Raw genomic sequence first — 25,934 nt, 5'->3', positions numbered from 1 at the left:
ATGTGGATGGAGATCACTTGAAGAAGGCAGTTTTCAAAAATGCTTTTGTGTGTGTGTGTGTGTGTGTGTGTGTGTGTGTGTGTGTGTGTGTGTGTGTGTGTGTGTGTGTGAGAGAGAGAGAGAGAGAGAGAGAGAGAGAGAGAGAGGCAGTGGATTGATGGATAGTATAAACGTCTGTGCTATCATCAGCTTTGATTGGCTTTGAGTGGCTCTGAGTGCTGGGTCCATCCCAATCGCTTTCTGGGGTTCTTAGGAGCAGTGTGTGCGTGTGTGTGTGTTCTTGATGTTCATGCTTTTTTTCTCGTGGTATTTCTGTGTGTAGATATTAAGCCCTTGTATGACCTGCAAAGTACAAAACCACACGAGGGCATCAAGCAGGATGAGTGGTTTTTAGAGACTGCTATTCAAACAGAGGATGTAGGGTGAATCTGCGTCAGCAGGCAGCTGCTACCCTGAAGTGTCCCTTGAGCAAGACACTGTATCCCTATCCAAGAATGAAATGGAAAACAAATTCACAATGGGATCTTTAGGAAACATAGCTCCGGTTCTCTTTTTTTTTCTTAAATATATTCATATCAACACTTTGAATGCATTAAAATGTAACATTTCTTCCCATTTGAGAAGAACTCATCCTGCTGCAGCTTCAGACTCTCAGTTGAAATCTCAAGGCAACCTGTTTGGTATCATCATTTATCACCTTGAAACTTTTTTCCCCTGGTAAACACTTTTTTCTGGCACGTTGACGCTGGCCTCGTTTCTCTCTATCGAACAAATTAAAGCAACCAATAAACAATTTAGCGATGTACTTTTTACAAAACCAATTACCAATTTCCTCTAGGCTGAGGGGGAAGTGTTGTCACCGTCATTACCCGACGCCTCCCGCCCTCCTGCTAGCTGCATACATACCAAAGACAGCACTAGAGGGAAGAGAAAGGCTCTCAGTTAATATTTAACCAGGCTATGTAAAGACGCAGTCAGATAGTTGAGCTTAGAAGCAAATAGACTCGTGTGTGGCACAAGCTGCTGAGAGGAAACAGTGAAATACTCAGTATGTAGGAAAACATGTAAATACCATGAATATCATAATATCCTTGTGCGTGCATGTTTTAATGTTGTCTTGGATGAATCTGAAAAAGTCAGTGTGGAAAACTTTAAGGAATTATTGAAATTTATCTTTAACTGGTGACTGAATGTCAGTTTGGTGATCATTAGTTTGAAAACAAGCTGTCATTGCTTTATAAAAATCTACAGGTCGACGACAGCGTCAAATATCTGCTAAAAAGCTCACGGTATGATGGCATAGCCGCATCATGGATGTCTGGATGTGTGTCAAAAAGAGAAAGCGCATTTTTTTCTTTTTTTTTTGGCTAAGTTGGCATTACTTGTACCATGTGTCCGCATGTGTGAGAATGTGTGTTTGTATTTGTGTTTTGTATAGAAAGTGCTGCGTGCAGTAGAACAGGGATTTGGTGCCATCAGCACAGTGATGTCAGCACACAGAGACAGACAAAGCCAGAATCCAAACCCTCTCCCAGCTACCCACAATCCTGCTGGAAACTGTGGGGGGCCCAGCCCTGGGGGCCCACTGCCATTACACACACACACACACACACACACACACACACTTACACGGACGTGCATTAATGTGCGCATCCACACACAGATACCCAGAAATGAACACGTATGCATTTGTGCTCACAGGTCAATAGATGCATACATACCTGCATACGTGACAAACTTACATGTCCACTCAGTGTATATTAGTAGAAGTAATCTCACAGGGACGGGGCCCATGACTGTAGAACTACACTGCAAAAACTGGTGGTCGTGATTTTTTAAGCTAATTTTTACCAATTCAAACGTGATTAAACTAAAACCAACTGCACACCTTCTTTTATAGCATGCTCCTGTAACTCCCTTTTAAGGAAGTTACCCTATGACTTTTTAGGAAATGACAGCTTACACCAGCTTTGTGATAAAATTCAATTCAGTTATATCTATATAGCAAACCCCAACAATCAAACGACCCGCTACGAGCAAGCACTTGGCGACAGTGGGAAGGAATATCGAGGGGTGCAAGATTTCTTTACTTCACTTTCCAAAAATACCACCGCTGATTGGTGGTAGCCACACTGCATTATGTGAGCGTCTGTATTAACTCTGTAACGGCACTGAGCGAGCAGTCAAATCAGAAACACACCTCTGTTTGCTTTGGCCTGGTCCTGTGCCACGCTGTACCAGCCTCAGTCATATGCCTTGCAAATGGGGAATGACATTACTGTTTTTGTGGTGTAATTTACATTAATGTTCTGTCACTGTGCTGATGCAGGTGTTAATAATGATGCAATAACAAGTTTAGATAGCAAAATGTGAGACTGATGAAAGACTAAGAGATGCTGCAAACAGCTATAAATTATTGACAGCTTAAATTCAAGCTAAAGCTATCTTGTTTAGCTAGCAGCAAAGTAAATCTTACAGTTTTCCAGCCTGTCCTCTTTCATTTTCCATTGCTCTACCTGTCCAGTCATACGAGCGCATGAGAGCACTTAGTGAGAGCACTTAAAGAGGGGATTACACACAGATTACCATTTATCCACAGCACATTTTTATGCAGTTGGAAAAAATTTTAATTAGTTTTTTGTCTGTGCATCACATATCCTGCCTTGTATAGTTTTGATTTATTATTATTATTGTTATTTTAAATGTTCAATGATATCTTTCTGCCTGTTTAGGTGGTGGCTCAATATGGTTGTAAAACTAAACATCTCAATCCCATTTTAATTCCATATGATCGATGTCTGGATAAAAAGGATTCTGTCTTCTTCATGAGAAAAAAAAAGCAGAAAATCGCCATGTATATTCGCAAATGTATCGCCTTAAAAACGTGGTCAAACCCAGTGTCAAGAGACAGCCTTGAATCCCAAATCAAAATGAAACTGTAAGACTTTCTGTTTTAGCGCTGCTCTGTCCTTGTCGAGTTGTTACGCAACAATTAGCAACTGTTGCTGTTTATCTCGCCTCTTTAAATGCCCCTCTGTCCCAAACAGTAAGAGCCAGACTGGGCCTGGTAGTATGTGTGTGTGTTCGTGTTTGCGCATGTTTGAGGCTTATTTTGGGCAGTGAAATCGGCGTAACTCGGCGTACTGGACCCAAACAGTTCTTCATTATGCTGCGAGGAAGAGTCCGCTCGTACTGCCCCCTATTCAGCCAAGACAGGGTCTGAAAGGGGAGCACTATGTACGTGTTTATGTACGTGCTTTTTGTTTGCACGGGTGTGCTTGTGTGTGCGTGTGTACAGTTGTATAGAGCGACTGCAGGGAGCCATATAAAGATATGTGTTGAGCGATTTCTGTCTGAGTTGTGCCCTCATCCCGCCTCCTCCTCACGCTGTCTGTCTGTGAGTGTGTGTTGTAGTGGAGTGATAACAATAGTTTCCTCTGACCCGCATAATGAGGGAGTTCCTCATATTCAGACAGCTGGGAGTGGATCTGCTGTGACGTTAGTTTTAGGCAAAGTTTGCAGTCGTTTTAACCAAAGTCACCTTTAACTTTCTGAATCTAAACTTTATTGAAGTGCACAGGGGGGGAGTCAGCAAGTTACTAGCCCCCGAACACTACTCGTTGCCTGGTAACACAGCCTTGCATCAGGAAACACTGGGAACTATTGTGGGTATACATGGATTCACTGTGAACTCTGACCTTATAGTCTCAGCAGCTTTTCACCAAGCCAGAGTGTTTTCATAAATCTGCCTTCTATGAATTCACCCACATCTGCTCTGCTAAACACACAGAATGAATGATTTTATCGTGTTTCTGTACTCTGCTGATCATCCATTAAATATATCTGAGCATCTGTATGTGGCAATCTTCCTTCTGGGTCTGCTCCTAAACAGATCTCCAAGTGAATACTGAAACAAGGCAGAATACATGCTGATTTCCCTTAAAAACAACACTCCATTTTTTCACCCCTTCTTCTTCTTCTTCTAGTGATGTAACGAGAGAGTGAAGACGCGAGTGAGAGAGCGGGACAATGGGAAACGGGATGGCAAAATGACAAATGGTAAGTTTAGGGAACACACCCAAATACACACTCTCAAACACGTACACGCACTCATGCACACAAACACACACAGAGTCCCATAGAAAAAGACAGCAATGCCTTGGAGGGTGCCAGTCATGCCCAGCTTCCGCTGCGCTCCAAATTGAGTGTGGCACAGAGTGTATGAAGTCAGCCGTCTGGAAGAGAGCCAAGCATTGTTCCTGCAAGCAGCTGGATGGTAATTACTAGAGAAGGAGAGAGTGAGTGTGAGAGAGAGAGAAGCTTTGCATCCTCACTGCTGTTGACAGATTTATATAGTAAAAGTTGCACACAAACACACTTGAGAGTACATTGCCGGGCATTGATTTTTATTTATTAACAGCCTAAAATCAGTCACATAAAAATTGTATTCAATATAGTGGGCAGAAAGCCCCCCCAACCCCCGAACCCAACTGCTCATTTGAAGTGAAAAGAAAATGAACCAACATCCCTCAAATAGCTTTTACTTGTTTCAGGCAGCACATAATTTTAGTAGCAAACGTTATGATGTGGTACGCCGATATCTCTATAAAAAGTGAGCAACTCCATCTGCACGAGGAGTGGCTAAAAGCTACTGAAAATAATTTGAGGATATACACTAGTATTGGTACCAGAGCAACAGCACATTCTTGTTTTGTTTATTAAATGATTTATTAAATGGCATTAAAATAGTGTCCCAAATAGCACTTATGGGAGTGGTTAGTTTTACGAGTGATTTTACTCGGTTTTACTGTTTTCTAAACACAGGCGCAGTTTGTTCTTTTTCATATCAAGCGTAAAAAATAAGACATGCTGTTTTCCTAGCATTAAATATTGGTGTGGTCAGCAGTAAACTGCATGTCAGTGTTAGTAAATTACTTCCAGAAATACTTCCAGGAACTTCCAGAAATATATATGCAACATGGTCAGTCGCAAACATCTCTGAGTTCCTCTTACACACAGTCTTGTCACTGCAGTTTCTTTGTCAGTACCAACGGTACTTTGTCTTTAACACTAAAACCTGGCCCTTAATGATTTGTGGAGTACCTTTCAAAGGCTGCCAGTTTGGGGGGCGGGTAGATCTAGGGAAAGGCTAGCTAATGGTAGCACTAGCTTCGTTAGCTTGCTAATTTTGACTAGCCTTAAAGAAATATGCTTAAGCAGAGAAACTGACCAGCTCTACTAGTGAAAAAACACATGCCTGTTACTCAAAGCTGCCAGACCTCTACTATTGCCTTCATCCAAATTAAACAGCAGCGGTATAAAGAATCAACATGTCACAAAGTGAGAAATTAGCTTTGTGAGAGCGAAACCCATCTTGGAGCCAAGCTGTATAAAAGACAACAAATGTCTTTTGTTTTTAAAAGAAGCTTTAAAATGCCCTGTCCTCAACTACTATAAATTTCCTGTATGGGCTTACCTAACACCAACTATACTACTAGCAGTTTTAATCTTCCACTGCATCGCTGCATACATACCATTGTGTGTTTATCAGTTCCAAGCATGTGTGTTGTGCACATTTATCTGATATATTTTTTTAAAGCTTCAGATATAACCTACATACAGTGAAGCATCTCATGCTGTAAGAAGATTAGAAGAGTAGTAGGGCAGTTAGTCAGAGAGGAGGCCGGGCTGGAGGAATGTGTCAACTTACTGTCAACTATGTGCTGCTTTGTCATGAGACCGCAGAGCACTGAAAACACGTAAAGTTGCCTTTTTCACACCTTCGACTTCTCCCGCCCTCTTCCTCCTCCTGCACCATCACCCCCCCCTCTTCCCTCCCCACGCACACAGTGGCAGCAGTAGCCAGGCCAGTGCTAGTGCAGCTGTGACCAGAACAATAGCATTCCTCAGGTTTTAAACGCCTGGCACTTAGATTCCTAACAGTCAAATTCCTAGCAGGGAGAAGCTGGGGGTTGCTATAGGACGCCGAGAGCTGTAAGAAGCCTTGCAAGGAGATGTACAGCTGTAAAGCACTGTGTGATTTGGGGTTTTTATGAGAGGGATGGGTTTGGGGTGGGGGGACATCTCTGTCGTCTCACCTCGTGTTCTCTCTCCCCCCCCCCCCCCCCCCCCAGATGTGGCACTTTCAACACTCTAGTTTTAGCAGTTTAGGTTGAGAGGCGTCCCGCTGCTTTGCCAGGGCGTCATGTGTTGATAGAGGCACCTGTTAAGTCAACACGTTCACCGGCTTGTTTTTGGCACATGCGGCGCTGAAAACCACACAGATGCGTTGAGAGTGACACATTAGTTTTAAGAGTGTTAAATTAGGTGTTAACAAAGGACACAAACACACGGCAGTTGTTTTTCCTCCCTAATTTTGTTCACATTTTCATACAGAAAACATTTTAGAAGCTTAGATCCAAGTGATGTTCTAAAGTTAAAGAATAAACGGTGATGCCAAGGTGCTTGTACATTCTACCGTTTTCATTAACAACGTGCCTCAAAATATATATCTAATTTAAACATGTTTAATTTTTTTTGTGTTAGAGAAAACGTTAAGCCCAACATCACGTGTGCCTCTACTCTGATGGTTTTAGTTCAGCACAGCACTGAGCTGCCCCGGCTATCGGCCCAATCTGAAATAACCCCCCAAAATAACGACTCTCTCATTAACCACGCCTGTTTCACAATTTAAATATAAATGAATCCAATTTACAAACCCTTGGCTGCGATGAAGGAGACTCATTTAGAGCCAATCTAAAATTAATGAGGGCATCTGGAGAGAGAGAGTGGAGAAGGGGCCCAGTGTGGCTTAACAGATACTGGAGTTAACAAGCTACTGTACTTTAAACACTGGAAAATCCCCATTAATTTTAAAGTTAACACAGCACTGTAGCGTGAATGGTGGAGAAGAGCTTTAATGTTACTTCAAGCACATTACGGTGACATTTTCAGACTGACTCTTGGCCTCTCGCTGTCTTAACCTCCTTTATGTTGTCATACATCAGCGTTTGTCGGTCTCTCCGTAGTCGTGCAGTATTAAATTTTCTAGACGTTTTTTAATATAATGGTCGTGAAAGTGTTCCTGTGTGTACGTGCATTCAACTCTGACACCTCCATCCTGTCGGATTTACAATGAAAAATCAAAGCCCTGAATAGAATAACTCACAGGAATTGAAGGAGGTAGTTCTCCTCAAGATACGTTTAGTTTAGTAAAACTTTGAAACATTTGTATTATTATTGTTATTTGTTGTTGTTGTTTTTTTTGTTGTTTTTTTTTACTTGATGTCCTGGCTACTTAATGGCACAACAGGTTTGGCAATAAATCTACCCAGGTCGTGGATTTTAGTCCATTAAAACAGCACAGTTCTCGCGCCATTTGCAACGTTCCTTTCCCCTCAGCAGCCGATGGAGTGGCCCCAGCAGATGCCAGCCAGCTCCCACAGTGACTGTTTGGTTTTGCAGGTTTAATTCCCGATGGGTTCGGGTCTAGAGTGATTAGGCTGAGCCCTAAAGGCCAGCAGGCTTGTCAGGTGTCTCCACACATTAACGTTGTTCTGCTCACACCCTGAGCTGACAGCACAGCGAGGCAGAGGAGGGGTGGAGAGAAACGCTGATCCGGTGCGGTGGATGGGACAGAAGGATGGAGAGAAAGGGACAGACTGTATTGTTTGGATTGGATTGTTAGAACTTTTTTTTTTTTTTTTAATTTAAAAAGAAGTTTTATTTTCATAATTTCCATGATTGGGTGGAACTTTCCTGACATTTAGGAAGTGACTTTAGCAGATAATCAGTTATGTTAAAGGAGAAAATGACGATTGAAGGCTGGGAGCTCATTCATAGTAAGATAAACAATTTCTGGGTCACTTTAAAAGCATCAGTGCCTTGAATTGTTACTATTAAAACTACACCATCATTTATAAAGTGAATCTTTTAGTTTAAATTGACAAAGACTCAATTTAACCTGACTCCCCGAAGAGTTGTTCATACAGATATGAATATTTCTGTTGCTGCGTGTAAAGAAACACTTTTTTTCCCCTGACTTTTAGTTTCATTTTTCTTTTTGCCAGTGAAGGCAACACACTGGTGGGTGCTACCTCAACATTTTCTTTAACCTTTGACCTTAAAACCAGCTGAGTGACAACATTGCTCACTGTTCCCTGCTGGATTCAAATAAACTTGCATTGTGTCTGTGCACAAACAACTTCCTGCATGCAGACGTGCAGCTTGTTAAAAAAAGAAAAAAACTCTTCCTGCTTCTGACCTCCAACCCCATCCTACTCCACCCACCTCCACCACTTATACAGCATGGGAGGGGGTGAAGGTGGCGGTGGATGGGGAGGTGGCATTAGACACAAGGTTTTGAAGTAGGGGGGAAACTTGTGTCCTCGTCTTAAGGAGTGGAGGAGGTGGACAGGGTGGCGGGAAGAGGTTGGATGAGGAGATCTGCTGAGAGGGCAGCTTGTATGCGCTCCACCTTCTTCCTGCCATAATGCTCCCTCCATTTTTTTTCACTGCCTCCTCTAACACCCCCCTGTACCTCCCCCCGCCTTTAGCTTCAGGGCAAAGTACATTACATGCTTGCTAATCAAACCTCCATTACAAGTTTGGAGGGAGTGGAGCAAGAATCTTCTTCTTCTTTCCCCTTTCTGCTCACTTCAGTAAACCACCTTCATCTTCACTCGCAAAGCTCTTCTTCACTTGTGTGTTATGTAAGTGTCCTTGAAGTATACCAGTGATGTGCTAGCATTTAAACAAGATACAGTTTATTTTCTGGATATTTATTTGAGAAAAAAAAATACAAGAATCCAAAATCATGTTGTCTGACTACACGTTGATCACAAGTAGCATGACAAGCATTCCCTGTAGCGCTAGTTACAGGTGAGGGCGAAGAGCACAAACAAGCTCACTAGCATAGACAGGCAGTTGGTCATAACAATATTACAAAGCAGTAGAAAAGTAATTAAGATCAGAACTCCCAAGTTTTTATTTGAGTTTACGATTTCATTTGGGGATTTTCTCACATTCTGACAGTGCTGAAATAAAGATGCCAAAAATTGAATGGTACTTTAACAGGGTTAAAAGCCCACCAAGCAATGCCGTATACCTTATATTGCCAGTAAATAAATATATCAACAAACATATTTAGAATATTGGTAAAATAATGCAGGTAATTTATAAATCTGACATACAATGAATTCTGTTTTTATTTTCCTTTCCCATGATGCACTTTTTGTTTCTTCTTCACTCACCTCTATGCACTCTCTATATGTTCATACACCACTCTGCATTAAATCATTTATTATTATTACTCTTCACTGTCTTCACACACAGCAGTTTATTCATATAAAAAGGGAGCTTTTCCTTGCCACTGTCACCAAGTGCTTGCTCATAGACGGTCATTTTAAATATTGGGGTTTTCTCTCTATTAACGTGGCCTCTTCACCTTACATGCACTATGAGGTGTAATGATGTAATTTGGTTTAATATAAAGGAAATAAATTGAATTCATTTGCATTATTTACATTATTTTGGTGCATTTATTTGATAAACTTATCTTTTTTCCACACTGCACACCTCCATAGTTTAGGATGAGCATGTCAGGTATATGTTCATTATAATAGTTACTATTATTATTATTATGGGATGTTCAGTTGAAGAAGTTTAATACTTTGCATGTTTATTTAAAAAATAACTCTATTATTTTTTCAGTCAGGTCATGTCTTATTTTGGTTAGAATTTGATTGTACAAATCAGGTGAAAGCAATTTTCGACATAAAATCATTAACAGTTTTATGCTGACTACTTTGTGCTGTTTAGAAGAGTCTTGCCCATGCTTACTGTGTAACAGAATGACTGCCTTTGTTTCTAATCTCATCTCATTTCAGTTACAATTAAGCTAAACTAACAGAAGCTTTGATGGAGTAGTGCTCTGATTTGAATAAGCTGCAAAAGCCTGCTCAGAGCTCTGTGGTCTGCTTAACCATACAGGGGATCAGAGGATGAGGTCTGCACAATACCACAGTGACACATACTGGATCTACTGTACACAATATCTGGACTTACATATTAAAACCGATACACGGGAATACAAAAGAAATAGCAGAGACAGTCTTAAAGAGGTAATTATGCATGTGCTGTACCAAAGCTCAATTACCATTTTTAAGAGCATGAGCTCTCCTGACATAAATAGGCAGCTTTTGAAATATAATGCCTCGTCTTTGTTGCGCTCTGTAAACATAGGGGCAGTCATATGAGTCCACTATATTATCAGCTATTGTTATGTATAAGCTCCATGTTGGTAGTGCTATTGACCTTATTTAAAAGACAGAAATCTATAAACACAAAGTCATTTATGAAAAAGTAAACTACAAACTCAAAGTCTGACTGAAGTGTAGATGCTCTGCTAATATTTTCATTTGCATATCCGTCTCCCCGAGTGACTGGAAAATGCATTTTGAAGGTGCAACATACAACTTTATTATTTGGCAACCCCCCAAAAACGTTTCAGTATTATTTAATGCTAAAATAATTTAGCCTTCTCCTCCCCACTGCCTCTTCTGTTGGTAATTGGATTTAGTGAACACCTGTATGAGTGTAGATTGTTCAGAGGATTATGGTCAGGGAAACCTTGAGTCACAACTAATTACCATCTTTTTCTTGCTCTTACTCTTTACTCTCTCACCCCCCCCCCCCCCCCTTCCCACACACACACACACACACACACACACACACACACACATATTAATACACTCACTGATTTTTTTTCTGTAAACGAAACTCAGTTGATGTAATTGCTATTTTAAGGCTTTAGTTAAACCTTTATAGCGGTAGTTTATGAGGCGTGTTGTTATTTTATGATTCTGGTTTCCCTTTACTCTGTCCTGGGTTTACATGACAGATCGTCATGTTAAAGCAATCCACAAAAAAAAGATTGGCCTGAACTTGTTTTTTGTTTTGAGGAATGTAAATTATTGCTGCTCTGCAATTTTTGTTAATCTCAATGTTTTGGCTTCTGCGGTGTTTATGGAAGAGCACTTATTTTCCTGTACTAAACATTGCCCGTGTTTCTCTTTAGAGCTAAGTTGTTGGTCCGCTGTTCCTGCAGAGCCACCCGTGGTGTTGGGGGTCTCACAACATTTCCTCTGTGTGTCCTCTTGAGCTGAGATTGCTGCTTTGAACCAGCAAAGAAACAAATCGAAATTTTTCTAGGTGAGAACAAGACTTTCATGCTGTTGATTCTCTGTTGAAACATGTGCAATGTCAGTGAGGTAACAGTAAGCACCTTTAGCTCTGAGATTAGCTTTCTGAAAAAATTATGGCACAAGGTGAAAATGTCAGTTTTGTCCCCCGACTGAGGCACTTTTTTTTGGACTCTTGTGGGAAATGTTACTTTATTTATATATTAATCTGTGTTCACAAAATGTGGGTTGTGTCCGAACCTAGTAATATACTGCGGTTCAGCTCCAGGCGGTATGTCAAAGACGTGTATTTTTGTGTCTATACTCAAAAAATGTTTCATTTGCTTCACTTGAATTAGATGAGTATTCAGTGCTTCTCTCAAAAGGCTCTTCGGCTGCAAAGGAAGTCTACTGTGGTTTCAGAACCACTGCGGAGGAGGTTAAAGTGGATGGAGGGTTTCATCAGCCTCAAAGACATGAACCAATAGTTCTGAGTTAAATGCAACTGGAATATAGAAAATCAAATTTTTTTTTAAATTCCAATAATTAATCAACAATGAAAGTATGTTTGGTATAAACATACTTTCATATACATGTCAAGTACATTTTATTTGTCCAGATTCAATGATGTTGTGATGTACCAAAATTTCATGGAAAATTTACAGACTATATAATAATAGAGCGAAAACCTCAAAAATCAGACGGCCCCATACCCAGGAACTGGAATTTGTTCACTTGGCAACAGTGGGAAGGAAACACAGTAACACTCAAAATCTTGGACATCTAACGATGATTTAAACAAGGGTTTTTCCTCTAACCTAACAAAAATTCTAACAGTTTATTGTTGCCTGTTTCCTGTTGCCAGTATGCTCCTATGCTCCATTTAGTTGGAGAACTTGTTGAGTGCCATTGGACACAGGACAGAAGTCTCCCCTCTCAAGACGCTTCTCAAGCTCTTTAGACCTGTCTTTGAAAGTGGGAACGGAAACAAGCACACAGCCTAATTATGTGGCGTAACATGAATTTAGGTCAGTAAGTAGACGATGCTGATGACCTAGAGCTAAATTGTCGGACAGCAGAGGAGGACTGAGGACGGGCCAGGGGTGTGTGATAAGTCAGGTGAAGCAAGAAATGAGCTAAAGGAAGAGAGAGTGACATATATAGGGAGGATATTCTCTGTCCCACAATGAAATTTAAGACAGCCGTGTAGCTCTTGACTGAACAGAGACAGAGACTGTGTGTGTGTGTGTGTGTGTGTGTGTGTGTGTGTGTGTGTGTGTGTGTGTGTGTGTGTGTGTGTATACATGAGCAATGAGCAGGCTATGCTTGTCCTCAAGGCAAAGAGGTCCAGCGGCTTAAGCTTCATCGGGCATCAAGACAGAGAGACACACTCCATGTGAACAGGTGACATTTCATGAACAGTGAAGACTTGAAGGAGGGAGAAAGTAGATGGGAAGGAGGTGAAGCGGTGGAGCAGTGGGGGGGGGGGGGGGAACATGAGGGTAGAGAGGCATCCAGCAGGTGACAGGGGAGGAGCACTAAAGGGCAGCGGACAGTTCACTCAGTCCAGCTTACTGATGTGTATAAGTAACACTGAAAGTGAAAGATAATCTAAAAAAATAACTCTTCAGTTTTTCTTTACTTTGCGTTACTGCACTGAACTTTCATTAATCTCTGTAAAGACAACCCGCCAAACAAACAGGGCTGTGTAAACTGAGATTGTTTTCTTGGACTTTGCACTGATACTGAACCCAGTAGGCTACTTGTCAGCGAGGGCAACATTTTCCTCTTAACTTAACTCAATGTCCAAAAGAGAAAATTTGTCTCGAGGCAAGTGATACACACAAAGACATAAATTATGAAAAGAAAGACAAAAAAAAAAAGAAACAAACAAACTGATTGTCACAAAGAACAATTGGAAATTCAGTTTTGTCTTTTTAAAAGAGAGAAGTAGTCATCATCAGTTGACTCATGCTAAACACGTGAACGTGAGACAAAAGAAAGTGTTGTTGTTGATGTTGTGAAGAAAAGCTCAAACTCTGAAGAGGATGCCTTAAATCATTCACAAATAAAATGACTAATTATTGGTCTGCACACTATTCCAACCCCCAGGTTTTTTTCTTTACTATTACAATACGTTACTTAATAAATCCCGCTGAAATCATACAGCCAGGAGTTTGACAGTATAGATGACTGTATCCCCAGATGACAGTGACATTACGGCAATATTTGTTCACAGAATGTTCACCAGCTATTAAACAAGTCATGATAGTTAAACTGTTAAAGCATAACAACTATAGCCTGGTTTAAAAAAAAAGATTCTCTTACAAGATCTGCGTTAGATATTTTTTAACTTCGTCAGCAGATAAAATAAGCATACAACATCCTGCCTACTGTATTGTAAGTGCTCGTGTTTGAAAAAAGAAGGAAAAAAAGACCTGAAAAGCAGTGGGAAGTTTCACTTTAAACTTTTACTTTTTCAGCCTTGTGTTAGGGTGGAGGAGTCCCGCTTTTGTTGTCGCTAAATTCAGTTGAAAAGACTTTGTGATTTGCACAGAGAATCCGTTCCTGTCGCAAAATCGCTTCATTCCAGCTCCGAAAATAATGACGCTAATGATCGCAGCAAATATCTGTGACTGTGAGGACTTTAGAACAAAGCGCTGTTGTTTTTCTGCTCCACTGCTGCATCGCTTTCTGATGTAGCCACTGAAGCAGGTGCAGTTTTATTTTAAAATTGTGGCCGGTCCAAGGGTTGGTGAGATGAGGATAGGGGGAGGAAGTGAGTGATGGACAGCTAGAGGGGGGGTGAGGTGGTGGTGGTGGAGGGGGTGATGGAGGGCAGCAGAAACTTCCCATGCTGGCCTCCCAGTGTGGCTACGTAATGAGGGCAAGGGACACACACACACACACACACACGCACACTCGCAGACACACACTCGAGGCTGAGCATGGCCCCACGGCTGATTAGCGGCACACAAAGGCCCCAAACAGAAGTAGCAGAGAAAACACAATGGGAGCAGGGCCTCAAGGCGTGGTCTACTTCTGCCCCGAGGGAGGGGGCGAGAGAGGTAGAGAGAGAGAGAGGGGAGAAGAGAGAGAGAGAGACATGGTCCCACTGTGCTGGATAGGCAACAAGAGGCAGGGAGGAGGGGGTTCAGTGGGGTTAGAAAAGTGACAGAAGCAGAGAGGAGTTTTGTTTTTGTCCTGATAAAGACATGACGAGTTTTTGCTGAGTTCTGTTCAGTGACTTCGGCATCAGGTGACTTAAAAAACATGAATCCTGCGATAGTGAGTTAGCAAATATTGACGCACGGGTGGGGAAGGCTGATCAGTGCAGTTCACAGGGAGAAAGAGTGCGCATGCCTCAATATTTTCCCCACTCCAATTAAATCATTTCTGGCCAGTACTTGTGCTTTTTTTCCAAGTTGTAATTTACACAACTTACAAAAGTATGATTTACACTAGAAAATCAATTTTACTGCTTTAAATGCTGAGCAGGGGCCACAATTTGAGTTTTAAAGCTATCAGACAAAAAAACACCAAGACAAAAAAAGTTCAAAAGTTGTGTGTTATTAGATCCTAAATATAATTCCTTTAAGACTGCACGCTAACATATATTTGAGTAATTTTATTACTCACTGTGACTGTGAGGTGGGCCGTGCTAGTCTTTTAGTGCTTCTTTCTCGCCTTTTACTAACTTGCAACACATTCCTGCTTCTGTCCTTCCCAGAAGAAAGTTAGAAGAAAACTATAACGTTAGACCATCCAAACTTTCCTGCTTAACTCTAAAATCTTTTGTCTGCCTACTTTCACTCCCACCTCTGCAGGTCGTGCCCACTGCCTCCTGTTTCTCTCTGTCTGTCAATACACGCACGCAGAGGATGCACCGCACACACATGGACACACCTGCAGTCTGTATAACTCCATAAACTAGTTAAGATGAGTAATTGGTGTGTTTGTCATAAATTCACAGTAATGGCTGTGAGTATAATAAACTCTGCTCTCACTGGACGTTCTTGATTATTATTTTTTCATTCATTTATTCACAACTGTCTCCATTACTGATTCACAAACCCTTCAACGATATACTTCAGTTAACTTTATTTATTAAACAATCATCCATCCATTTTCTAAACTGTTACACCCACAGGACACCTGACATTAAACATCCCTAGTATGTTTTGAAGGTTATTTTATGCTTTTATGTAAAGTATTTTTTTCTATTTAATGGTAGTGTGTTTTTAGTTGAGTAACATTTCAGTTATGTAACAGTAATTCTGCTTTAGTAGCAATTTTCATTACACTTTCCACCATTATTAATAGAGATTTCCCCTCAGAAAAAGGCTCATGCTGTCATTTATACTTGATGTTATTAAATCCTACACTGCAAAAAATATGCATAAAAACATGGAAAATGTCCTTGCAAATTTCTGATAGTACGTTAGCGGTTTTTTAAATGGAGGTTTCTGTAAATGGTAAATTTGTTGTGTTTATAAATTTATTTATGTATTTATTTTATTGTATGTTCACTTCAAACCAAAAGTCTTTTCCTTACATTAACCAAGAAGTGCTGCTAGCTAAACCTAACCAAATGGTGAATGACAATAGAAGTTACTGGGGAGTCAAAGTCCATTCATTTTCTTCTGTTTGCCCTCATCAGGGTGTTTTGGGGGTGCTGGAGTCTATCCCCACTGCCATAGGGTGATAGGCAGGGTACACCCTGGACAGATCACCAGTCTGTCATTAGGCTAATGTCTAGAGCCGGGAGCCCATTCACACTCATATTCACACCTATAGCCAGTTTAGAATCACCAGTTAACCTCACCCCATATATATCATTGGGAGGAAACCAGAGTTTTCAGAGAGAAACCATGCAGACATGGGGAGAACATGCGAGCTCCACACAGTAAGGCCCCAGCTGCTGGACCTACAGGACCTCCTTGCTTTTACCAAGGGAGTAAAAGTGAAACTCAAAAATGGTAGAAAGCCGCGAGACTGGAGCCGGGTGTGTTTGTGAAACCACAAGCCCACCTGCTTCCTGATGTGGACTCTCTGGGTCCTTTGGAGTGAAACAGCACTGTATGTCATTTTAGGAAGGCTTACTCACGTGGGCCTTTTCAGACAGTAGAAACAAATGACCGAGACGGTCGTTTTAGTCACACAACTCACTGTACATGTAAGAAAAGCTTATAGCATGTTGCTCGTTTATCACAGGACCGCACTACAAAATCAAAGCCTAACAACCTGTCACATGAGCGTGAAATTCGTGAACATAACACAACAAACCAGAGACATTAATCAACCTCACGGTTACACGAGTGTCATTGCTGCAGCTTTTAATTATGTAACATTGCTTTGTACACACATTCCCTTAATCTTTGTACATGGGTACAAAGACATACCTTGTAATTAGCAGCATCAATTTTCTCATGCACAGAATAGGTTGGATGACAATGGCCGTAATTTCTATTCCAGAATGACTGAAAATAGAAGAATGCTGGTAATGACAAATAAACATTTTATTATTACAAATGTGGTGGAAAGGCTTTTGAAGAAGTGCATTAAAAAAAGGCCAAGATTATAATGTGAGACAAGTCCATTGACAACTGGTTTCAGGTTTTTGGTGACTAAAGACTGCCTGTTTTAAAATCGGGACAACTCTCTGATGGCCACAACTCCAGTTTATACACCATCAATTTGAATACAACAGGACGCCGCATAGTGCTACCTGTTATCTCAAACTCAGGGCTGCTCCTGAGTTTCTTGCTACCTTACCTGCCTGATTATTGGGGTCTTCTTTATTATTGTAGGCTTTTGACCCTACTATACAAAGCGCCTTGAGGTGACTGCTGCTGTGATTTGTCTCTATATAAATAAAGCTGAATTAAACTGAGCCTTTCATGACTAGCTTTGCCATCTTGTCTTGCTTTCTTGAGGATTTTAAATTGACACATATTCCAGCTAGGGGGTTCAATGACTCTCCGTCCATAGACTTTGTTTTACTTAGGGCAGCCTAGAGTTGCACTGACATGCCTCAGTGAAGTCTGTCACAGTGTTACCAAGACTATCAACTGTGCCCATTATTACTAGCTGCGCAGGAGTTATTGCTCTCTAAAGCCATTCAAATAATTCAAATAACACTCAGATACTGATATACTTTAGGTTTACTGTTTTTACTGGTTTGTTAAATGTCAAAATTAATACATTGCCCTACATAAATATTAATAGATTCTTCTGAGTATACGTCTAATTGATAAAGGCCCATAAATTCAGTGCGAAGCAATAAAGTTAAACATAGACACATGCAGTATTTTAAATCATGGTTGTTTGAGTTATTGCTACCAGAGAACGTGCTGAGAGCTTTATAATCATACCAGCAGCTCTTTGCATAGATTACTATCTACATATTTCTACAGAGAATGAATATTATATGGCAACGACTAATGAACACGGCCCTCTTTTCACAGAGGGGAGCGACGGCTGCTGTAATCTCCACTGTTCAATTAGCTGAAGTGACCGGGACGCCACCTACACTTCATTAGCTGGAAGGCGAAGGTATGGAATTAACCTCTTTCTCTCTGTGACTGTTTCTTTCCTTTCCCTGTTTCTCTATATCCCAATTTTCCTCATTCCTTGAGAAATATTGTGAAATATTGTCACAGCACAAGAATGAAACTATTTCAGATTAGCTTCTATCAGTTAAAACACAATTTTCTCTTATTTTACGTTTAAAATAGAAGCTTTTTGGGTATTTACTCAGAAGCAACAGAGAGAAAAGGAAAAGGAGAGTGTGTGTGTGTGTGTGTGTGTGTGTGTGTGTGTGTGTGTGTGTGTGTGTGTGTGTGTTTGAATGGGGGGTATAAATCCACAAAGACAATTTAGATTTTCCAGCTTCTCGACCTGTTTTTCCAATTACTTAATGCTATTTAAATACACCAGAGCTGACACACACACACACACACACACACACACACACACACACACACACACACACACACACACACACACACGTGCACACATTAATGGTCCTAAAATAAGTCATGCAGTAATTGTATTTGATAAATCATAAAGGGAGCCCATCAGAGGAAAGCTAGCTGTAATAAAATGATAAACTAGACAATTATGAAAAAAATCCCCGGCCTTTAATTTCCTAAACACACTCTGGAGAGAGACCGTTTAAGCCGGAGCGATTCGACGAGATGCTCACCACATTATTTCCTCTTGTATCTGACACACTGAATTACGCCACAGGGCTCTGAAATGTCTGTAGCATTGGCAGAGCACTGCAGATCCATACAGACAGACAGACACCCACACAAAGCTTGTTCACATCTTCTCAGTCGGGTGTTTTCCAGTTTCATATGACATTTGTCCAGCAAAGACCTCAATACAGTATGTAAGCAGCAGTAGTGCCCAGATACTTTATACAGTTTTTATGTTTCAAAAGCAGTCGTTTACAACAGACTACTTCATATTACAAACACAATTTTAGAGCAAGAACATTCAGACGGTCTTTTGTGAGCAAGCACTTGGCAACAGTGAGGAGGAAGAAGTTCCTTTGAACTGGAACTTCTTCCCTGAGCCAGGTTCAGAGAGGGGCAGCCATCTGGCATGAGGGGATTAAAAAAGAGCAAAAGGAAGAAACCATGAAAAACAACATAAACGATGGGAAAGAATAGATAAAAGTTAATTACATTCAAAAGTGCCATAATTCAGATTGTGTAACCTTACTTTAAACTTTAGTTCTAAAAGTGGATGTGTACTCTAAAACAAATATTTAACAAATATTTATTTATATTTTTATGTAAATTTCCCCAATATGACCAATATGGTGTTGTAACATATACAAAAACTTTATGCTGGGTTCAGGTTTTAGTATATTTTCAGCAAAGCAGGGAAAAAATAAAGCAAAAATGGCACTTTCCCCATTGTTTAAAAAGATCTTAAAATGTCTAATTGCTCTTATTGTAACAGTTAATACACTCAAATTCTTTATCTTGACAATAAGAAAAGCCTGAGCTGTTTGACAAAATAGAAAACTTTCTTTTAAGAAGTGTACAGATCACTTTTGTCCTTTGTTTTTTACATCTTGCTACAGACAATAGACTTCATTGTCTGCAGACTACTGTGAATTTATTTTGTCAGCAACGGTAAAATATTTAACAAGAGATTACAAGTACGACATTATGACAAGCATTTTGCAAGCTGACAAAACTTCTGGTGCAGATTAGCTCTGAAAGGTTTGCTGCTAATTTAGCATTAGCTTTTTTTTTTTTTTTTTTTTTTTAGCTACCTCTTCTTTTAAAAAGGTTTCTAGAAAAACTTGACAAACCCCAGTTTTGTTCGGCGCAGCCCTTCAGTTTCTAATGGCGATGGACTCTAAAATGACTTTATCGTTAACTTATTTAGCTTATGTGCTACATGAAAATGGGCAATTAGCTCTACAGAAAAAAAACTTAAGCTAACCTTACTAGCACACCATACCTGATGGACAGCTACTGGTGAACTGCCAAAATTTCAGGGCGAGCATTTGGGGAGTGCGAGTATGTGACCATTAATAGATCCGTGGCAGTTTAGTTCCCAGGGCGTACTGCTCTGAGGACATTTCATACCAAACTTAACATTGTGTTCTTCATGCTTCAGGACAAATACGCCTACTGATACACCCATAATTTCTGTTCCTCCTGGGAAGTGACCACAGAAAACAATATTTACTACTCTCAACAGTTGCTCTACTTTGTCTGTGGCACTTTAATTTTGTTATGAAATTTTGAGATCCGGTGATATTTGTTTAACCGTTAATGGACAATAATGGACCACTATGACATCTAAAAAAGCTATAGCTAACACGTAATGATTACTGGATTACACTGACACATGGGATTTGTTGAAAGCAACGGCAGAACAGAACATGACAGGACTTATCCTTTAAGTCAGAAGCAACTCTGTAGTAAAGTTCTTTCATGTAAGGTGTTATTATGTTTCTACTTCACATATAATATTCACCATCTGCTTGTAATGTGGTTGGTTGATGAGAGGGTTCCTTGTAGCACAAACTGTGTGTGTATGTGTGTGTCAATGGCTTATGAACAAATGTTGCTCAGGTGAAGTTTAATTATATATAAATACTGTATCTTAGACCCTCACATGATGCCATTTCATTGTCAGGCTATCCAACAGGAGCACAGGGATATTTCTTAGTGGCCCGAGGATATTTTGGACGCCATGAGCAATCAACATGACGAATTCTGACAGACCATCTAGAATCCATGCAACAAGCACCATGTTCTTGCTCTTGGCCCTCAGTTTGATCGCTCTCCCTGCGATATCCATAGCATGAGGGTGCACACAAATTGCTAGGAAGGGATCATGCCATTCAAAAATGTAAAAAGTTTAAAATTCCCTGTCAGAATGTTATAGAGAGAAAAATCAGTATAGGAAGTTACAAAGTATACAGGCATTCGCCAACTACTGTGTGACAAGTGTGCCACAAACTTGAAATGCAGAACATTTGCGTTCAAAGTAAAATCGTGCTGGTTACAGCAGTAAGGCACAACTTTTACTATGAAGGCTCTCCGTTTCCAAATTCTGTTGCATTTTTTAGTATCACTGCTGCTCAAAGAGTAGTTGGCAAGTGTTTGCAGACAAGCTAGCATCTTCCATGTAAACCATGGGCAACTGTGGCAATCTGCTAGCAACCAAATTGATCACAAGAAGGCTTTGTGGCCAGTTTCACCCAGAGGCAGCCAGCAACCTCTCGCCAGCTGGTCGGGAATTGCACATTTTTCCCATTGACAACTGGTTGTTGTCAGTGTGTCTCTGACTGGTCCCTACACCTGTGTAACTCAGGCCTTAGATGGAATTTTGGTTGCTGTACTGTTGTTCTTGTTCTACTCTCTGAGCTAAATAAGGTTCCCATGTCAGTGTCAACATCAGCACTACCAGCACTACTACTAACAATAAATATATATTTATATGTAAAATAAAAGTATTGATTGTTTGACCACAGTAATTAATAAAAGACAGATTTTTTGATATTGTGGATAGTCTACAAAATTAACTGCCCCCTGCTCTTTATTCCTCATTCATTGCCAAATAACTTTATAGAGAAAAGTGTCTGTATATAAGTATATTCAGGATTCCGCGATTCAACATGGCCACTCAAGATAAGGTCACGTATCAGGTTGATGCAACCTTAGCTAAGCACGCTTACAGCAACAAACCCTGTATTGTCACAGGATGACATTAACTCTCTGAGGCACGTTTTTTTTCTTCATGGCTGAATAAAAATCTCATTCCTCGCTGACTTCTGGCTGAGACAGGCATGACGGTGTGAGATCAGCACCACAAAGAGTTAAAAAAAAAAATCAGATCTTTTGGGTTCCTCGTGTAAATGCAGACAGACTGTGTAGGTGTGTGTCTGCGAGTGTGTGGCGTAGGTGCTGCTGTGTAAAATAACATGGAAAAGGTGATTTTCCACTATAGTGAGGTTTCCACAGTGAGTTCCCCCAGGCAGCAGCAGAAACATGATTGAATTTTGTGTGTGTTTGTGTGTGTGTGTATGTGTGTGTCTGTGTGTGTGAGAGCGAGAACAGCGGCTTGACTCGACTAAGACGCCTCACCCCTCCGCTGCACCTCCACCACAGTCTAATAGTATTTGAATTCATTAAGTATGAGAAAAATGTTTTTATTATTTTTTACAAATACACGTCATCTTTATTGTTTAACAGTAAGAAACACAAGCTTATCTCCATAATTCCTCAAAAGCAGAATTTCCAGAGCTGTGATTTCTTCATATTACATCACACTGATGATGCTAGACGAGAGAGAGCGAGGAAGAACGAGGCATTATTTTTACACAGTCCGATTTGTTGCTGACAACACGCCACAATCCTGTTTCTCTGTCTCCTTGTAGGTGATGCTGACGGTGTAACATCAGGCGAGTACGAGAGATGGAGAAGATGCTGACGTTTCCCAAAAAACCCCACACAAACACACACGGACACACACATGCAGGCAGACAGTAAATGGGAGTCTTCTGTCAGGAGTGTGAGTCATTCCCCAGTGTAGAAAACTGAATTAAAGTGAATCAGGCTGAACTGAAATGACCTGAGCTGAAAAGAAGGCTTCAGCTGGACAGCTCTCTGAAGGTGCTGAGGGAAAAAAATTAGATGACAAATAATTTGGAAATAATGCAGATGGCACACTGTGGTTTCTCGAGGGGGCCTCGCTAGATTTCCTGTTCGGCATTCACTTATTTCCTTTTTTCATTTTCATGTTTACATTACGTTCTATAACACTTATTAAACTGTACGTCTCCGGACTCTCAGCATTTGTGTCCTATCTGTTTTTGTATTTGAGCTTGTGCCATAACCATCAAAAGTGTACATTAGTGTACTGTGACATTTCCTTTTTTGTCTGTGTGCCAACAGTCTGTTCATTATTGTGGAATTAAATATTAGCTTCACACTTGATTCGATTAAAGATAACCGGTACAGCAGATCTGGTCTCTAAGCAACTCCAGATTCAGTGACCTTTGCATTTTGAGTTTAACTGAGACATGACAAGAAAAAAAAACAAGTATGTGTTCAGTGTGATCGTGCCAGTCATAAGTTACTTCATCATAAGACCTGGGCAGCTGATTTTGATGTGGTTTAAATGTGGGTTTAATCACAAACTCTTCTTTTTTTATTGTACTTTCTTGTTCTTGAAGCTTGCGCTCCACTGTTTAAAAGATAAAACAAAAATAAAAACATTGTGAAAGACTCCTAATGTATTAGTGTTTCATTTATATGTATATGGCGTGTAAAAACATATACACTAATACATCCAAGCAAGTGTTGTGAATTCAGACACTAAATCACTGCACACTAGTACAGAGGGACAGTAGCTTCTGGCTATCTCCTGCACTGAGTGTAAATGATCGCATAGCTGTGGTTATAAGTCACAGTCATACATGCTGCTGATGGAAGCTGACACCCAGGGGGTGTGTGTGTGTGTGTGTGTGTGTGTGTGTGTGTGTGTGTGTGTGTGTGTGTGAGAGAGAGAGACAGAGAGACAGTCATTTTAGACTCATCGTGTCACTTCCTTTCCCTTCTGTGCATTCTCTCTTTCCTGCTCATCCTCGATGCCTCGGGTGATGAAACTGACTCTGTTACATCAGAACAAATGACTCCTACCCCCACCTATCGTCCTGCCTGGTCCACACACACACACACATACCTGTTTTTCCTACATCGTGGGGTCCAATGAGTGACAGGTGCCTGATGGGATCCACCCTTTCCAAAGGGTGTAAAGACTTGATTTTCACTCCTAAATTCATAATAAATTCATCTAAACTTAAAAATGACTTGAAAAGTCAAACACTCTCAAATAAATTTTAAACCTGAATTTTTGTTTTACTGGGGACCAGACATGACCCGTCTACTGATACTGGGGACCAGTCATGTGTCTATGAGCATACAGTCAACAACACTGATCCATGAAACCTTACTATCATATTAGATAATGACTGAGACCCTGAATTGGTTTAGTGGAAGAAAATGGATGGATTGTTTTATTAATCTCATCCTGACTGCCAGATACTTATTTTATTAATTTGTTTTTTTAAATCTGATTCTAAAATATTAGTTAGGAAGTTATGAAATTACACAAACACTACTTGTGAAATTGAAGAATGTTGTTGAGCAAAAGGTAACATTTTCTATAGTGTTTTACTTGGTATGACTGAACTTGTGCAAATAAAATAATTTTAAATCAATTCAGTTTGTCAGTTGATTTTCATCAGATATGAAGCATCAGATCTGCTTTAACAGAAAACAAAATATTTTTACCAAACCACATTTGACGATTAAAAGAAGTCACCTACTGTACGAAATGGGCAGACAATCTGAGTTTATGCCTTCAACATTTATTTCAGCCTTTTAAAGTCAGACCTTCAGCCCCTTACATCCAACAAACAGTGTATCTATATCTATCTATATCTATCTATATATCTATATCTATATATCTATATATCTATATATATCTATATATATATATATAAATAAAAGTATAAATATAAGTATAAATATAAGTATATATAAGACAATACTCCCTGATAAGCAAGGTGGCATTTTTAGATATGTCCGAACAGGAATGCCTTTTCCTTTTCAAAACATAATTAAAACTAATTAAAATGGAACATGAATCTTTCCAAATGTTTTTTTTTTGACGTCCAAAAACATTGGTCTAGCACAGAACGTAAAAACATTGCAAAGGGGCAAACAAGGCACAAATGAACAATTAACAGGCTGTTAAACTCTTTTTGCAGCTTTACGCTGCATTGCAGTGATTCGATTTTTTACATAGAACTTTACCCCTGTCCAGGTTCTGTTTTTAAGTGCTTTCGGTGAAGCCTCAATACAGGCAACGCACTCCGACTTTCCTGGTACTTTACCAGACTCAATGAAGGACATTAGTGTCTTTTCCACAGCATGGACCTCAGCTGATGTCCAAGTCCTCTTCTTTGATGTTCCTAAAATAGAAAAGAAAGTGACTTAATACAGTTGTAATAATTAAAGATAAATTAAGGCAAAACTAAAAAGGGTAGACGCTTCAGTTTTAGAGTAATCACTTTTAAATTTTGCACTGTTTCCTCTTAGCTGTTGAGGGTCCAGTTAAATCATGAATTTTCAGAATATTAATAAAATAAATCTGTCAGTGAACAGGCAAATTACACATTAGGTTCTTTATCACAGTTATATGTGGATACATCCTAGGTCCCTAAAACTGCCTACACTTTTCTATCATTTGCATTTTTTCCTTGCTTCTTAGTACCTCCCAAGAAGGATGGAGGATAGATACAAGAAAATCTAAGGAAACATCCACTTCTAACAAGTGAGGTAGCTAACCACAGTTCAGTTGTCAGTCAGCTTTAACAGTTGAGAATAACAATAATAGAAACACTTGAAAGCAGCATTGTTTTCTCCCTGTAGCCTGCTATCACTTTAGCACCTGTAGATAAGTAACAAGCTGTCATTTGGATTCATACTGCATCCTGCTCAGAGAAAGAATCCACTTACAGAATTAGTGTCAGTATGTACTTAAGTTCTAATTGTGAACTTAATTTTTTTTTAAATAATACAAAATATTCTAGTATATTCATAATACTAGAAACCATTTAATTTAAATGGTTGACAAAAATGAAATTTCAAAGATCAAATCAGATGCTTAGAAACGATCTGCCTGTGAGTAGAAATAACAAATAACTTAGTTATCAGTGTTTCTTGCTGACAGACCGACTTTATCCAACGCGTCATCATTGGTATGAAATTCAGTGATTATGTGATGGATTAGACCAGTTTGCTCAGCCACTTCAAAAAAATAAATAAATAAAAATATCAGTAATATATAAATAGGGTGGCTTGTCAGATGGAAAACTACTTTTGTGAAGCCTGCTTCTGTGAATGTTGCCTCACTCATCAAATACGAGCTTTGAGATGGCTTGCAAGAGTTAGAATCAAACCAACTTTCAATTTAAAAAAAGAACAATAAAATTAGTGAATTAGGATGCACCCAGTGTATTTATTTGCATCAGTATGAGATCTTTGTCATCAAAAATGACATATTGTGGCGTGTCATATCTGATGACACTCACTACATGCTATTAAAAAGATTTTTTTAAACAGTAACGCACAGGAAATGTTTGCATACATGGGAACTACCAGCCTAACAGCTGTACTGCCATCCAGAGTTAGAAAATGGGCTATAAAT

General features: G+C 39.9%; 1 protein-coding gene across 12 annotated transcripts in view; it reads left to right on the top strand.

Annotated features, from left to right (window-relative positions):
* LOC146649315 (uncharacterized) overlaps window positions 1-22,636 on the top strand; it is a 90,366-nt gene extending 67,730 nt beyond the window's left edge. For 2 of the 12 annotated variants that reach the window (XM_085385860.1, XM_085385867.1), the window contains 5 exons: window positions 3,987-4,059; window positions 9,991-10,121; window positions 11,078-11,211; window positions 17,648-17,735; window positions 22,096-22,636. In XM_085385860.1, the coding sequence (XP_085241986.1) occupies window positions 3,987-4,005 (19 nt within the window). In that variant the 3' untranslated portion in view covers window positions 4,006-4,059; window positions 9,991-10,121; window positions 11,078-11,211; window positions 17,648-17,735; window positions 22,096-22,636. The other 10 variants (XM_085385856.1, XM_085385865.1, XM_085385855.1 and 7 more) reach the window with 8 other exon arrangements.
* The last annotated feature ends 3,298 nt before the right edge of the window (window positions 22,637-25,934 follow it).

Source organism: Rhamphochromis longiceps, linkage group LG17 (genome assembly GCF_057381845.1).
Source record: "Rhamphochromis longiceps isolate RC_006_pf linkage group LG17, R_longiceps_female_GT1.1, whole genome shotgun sequence".
NCBI lineage: Eukaryota > Metazoa > Chordata > Actinopteri > Cichliformes > Cichlidae > Rhamphochromis > Rhamphochromis longiceps.
Note: the sequence above shows the minus strand (reverse complement) of the source record. Positions and strands in the feature narration are given on the sequence as shown.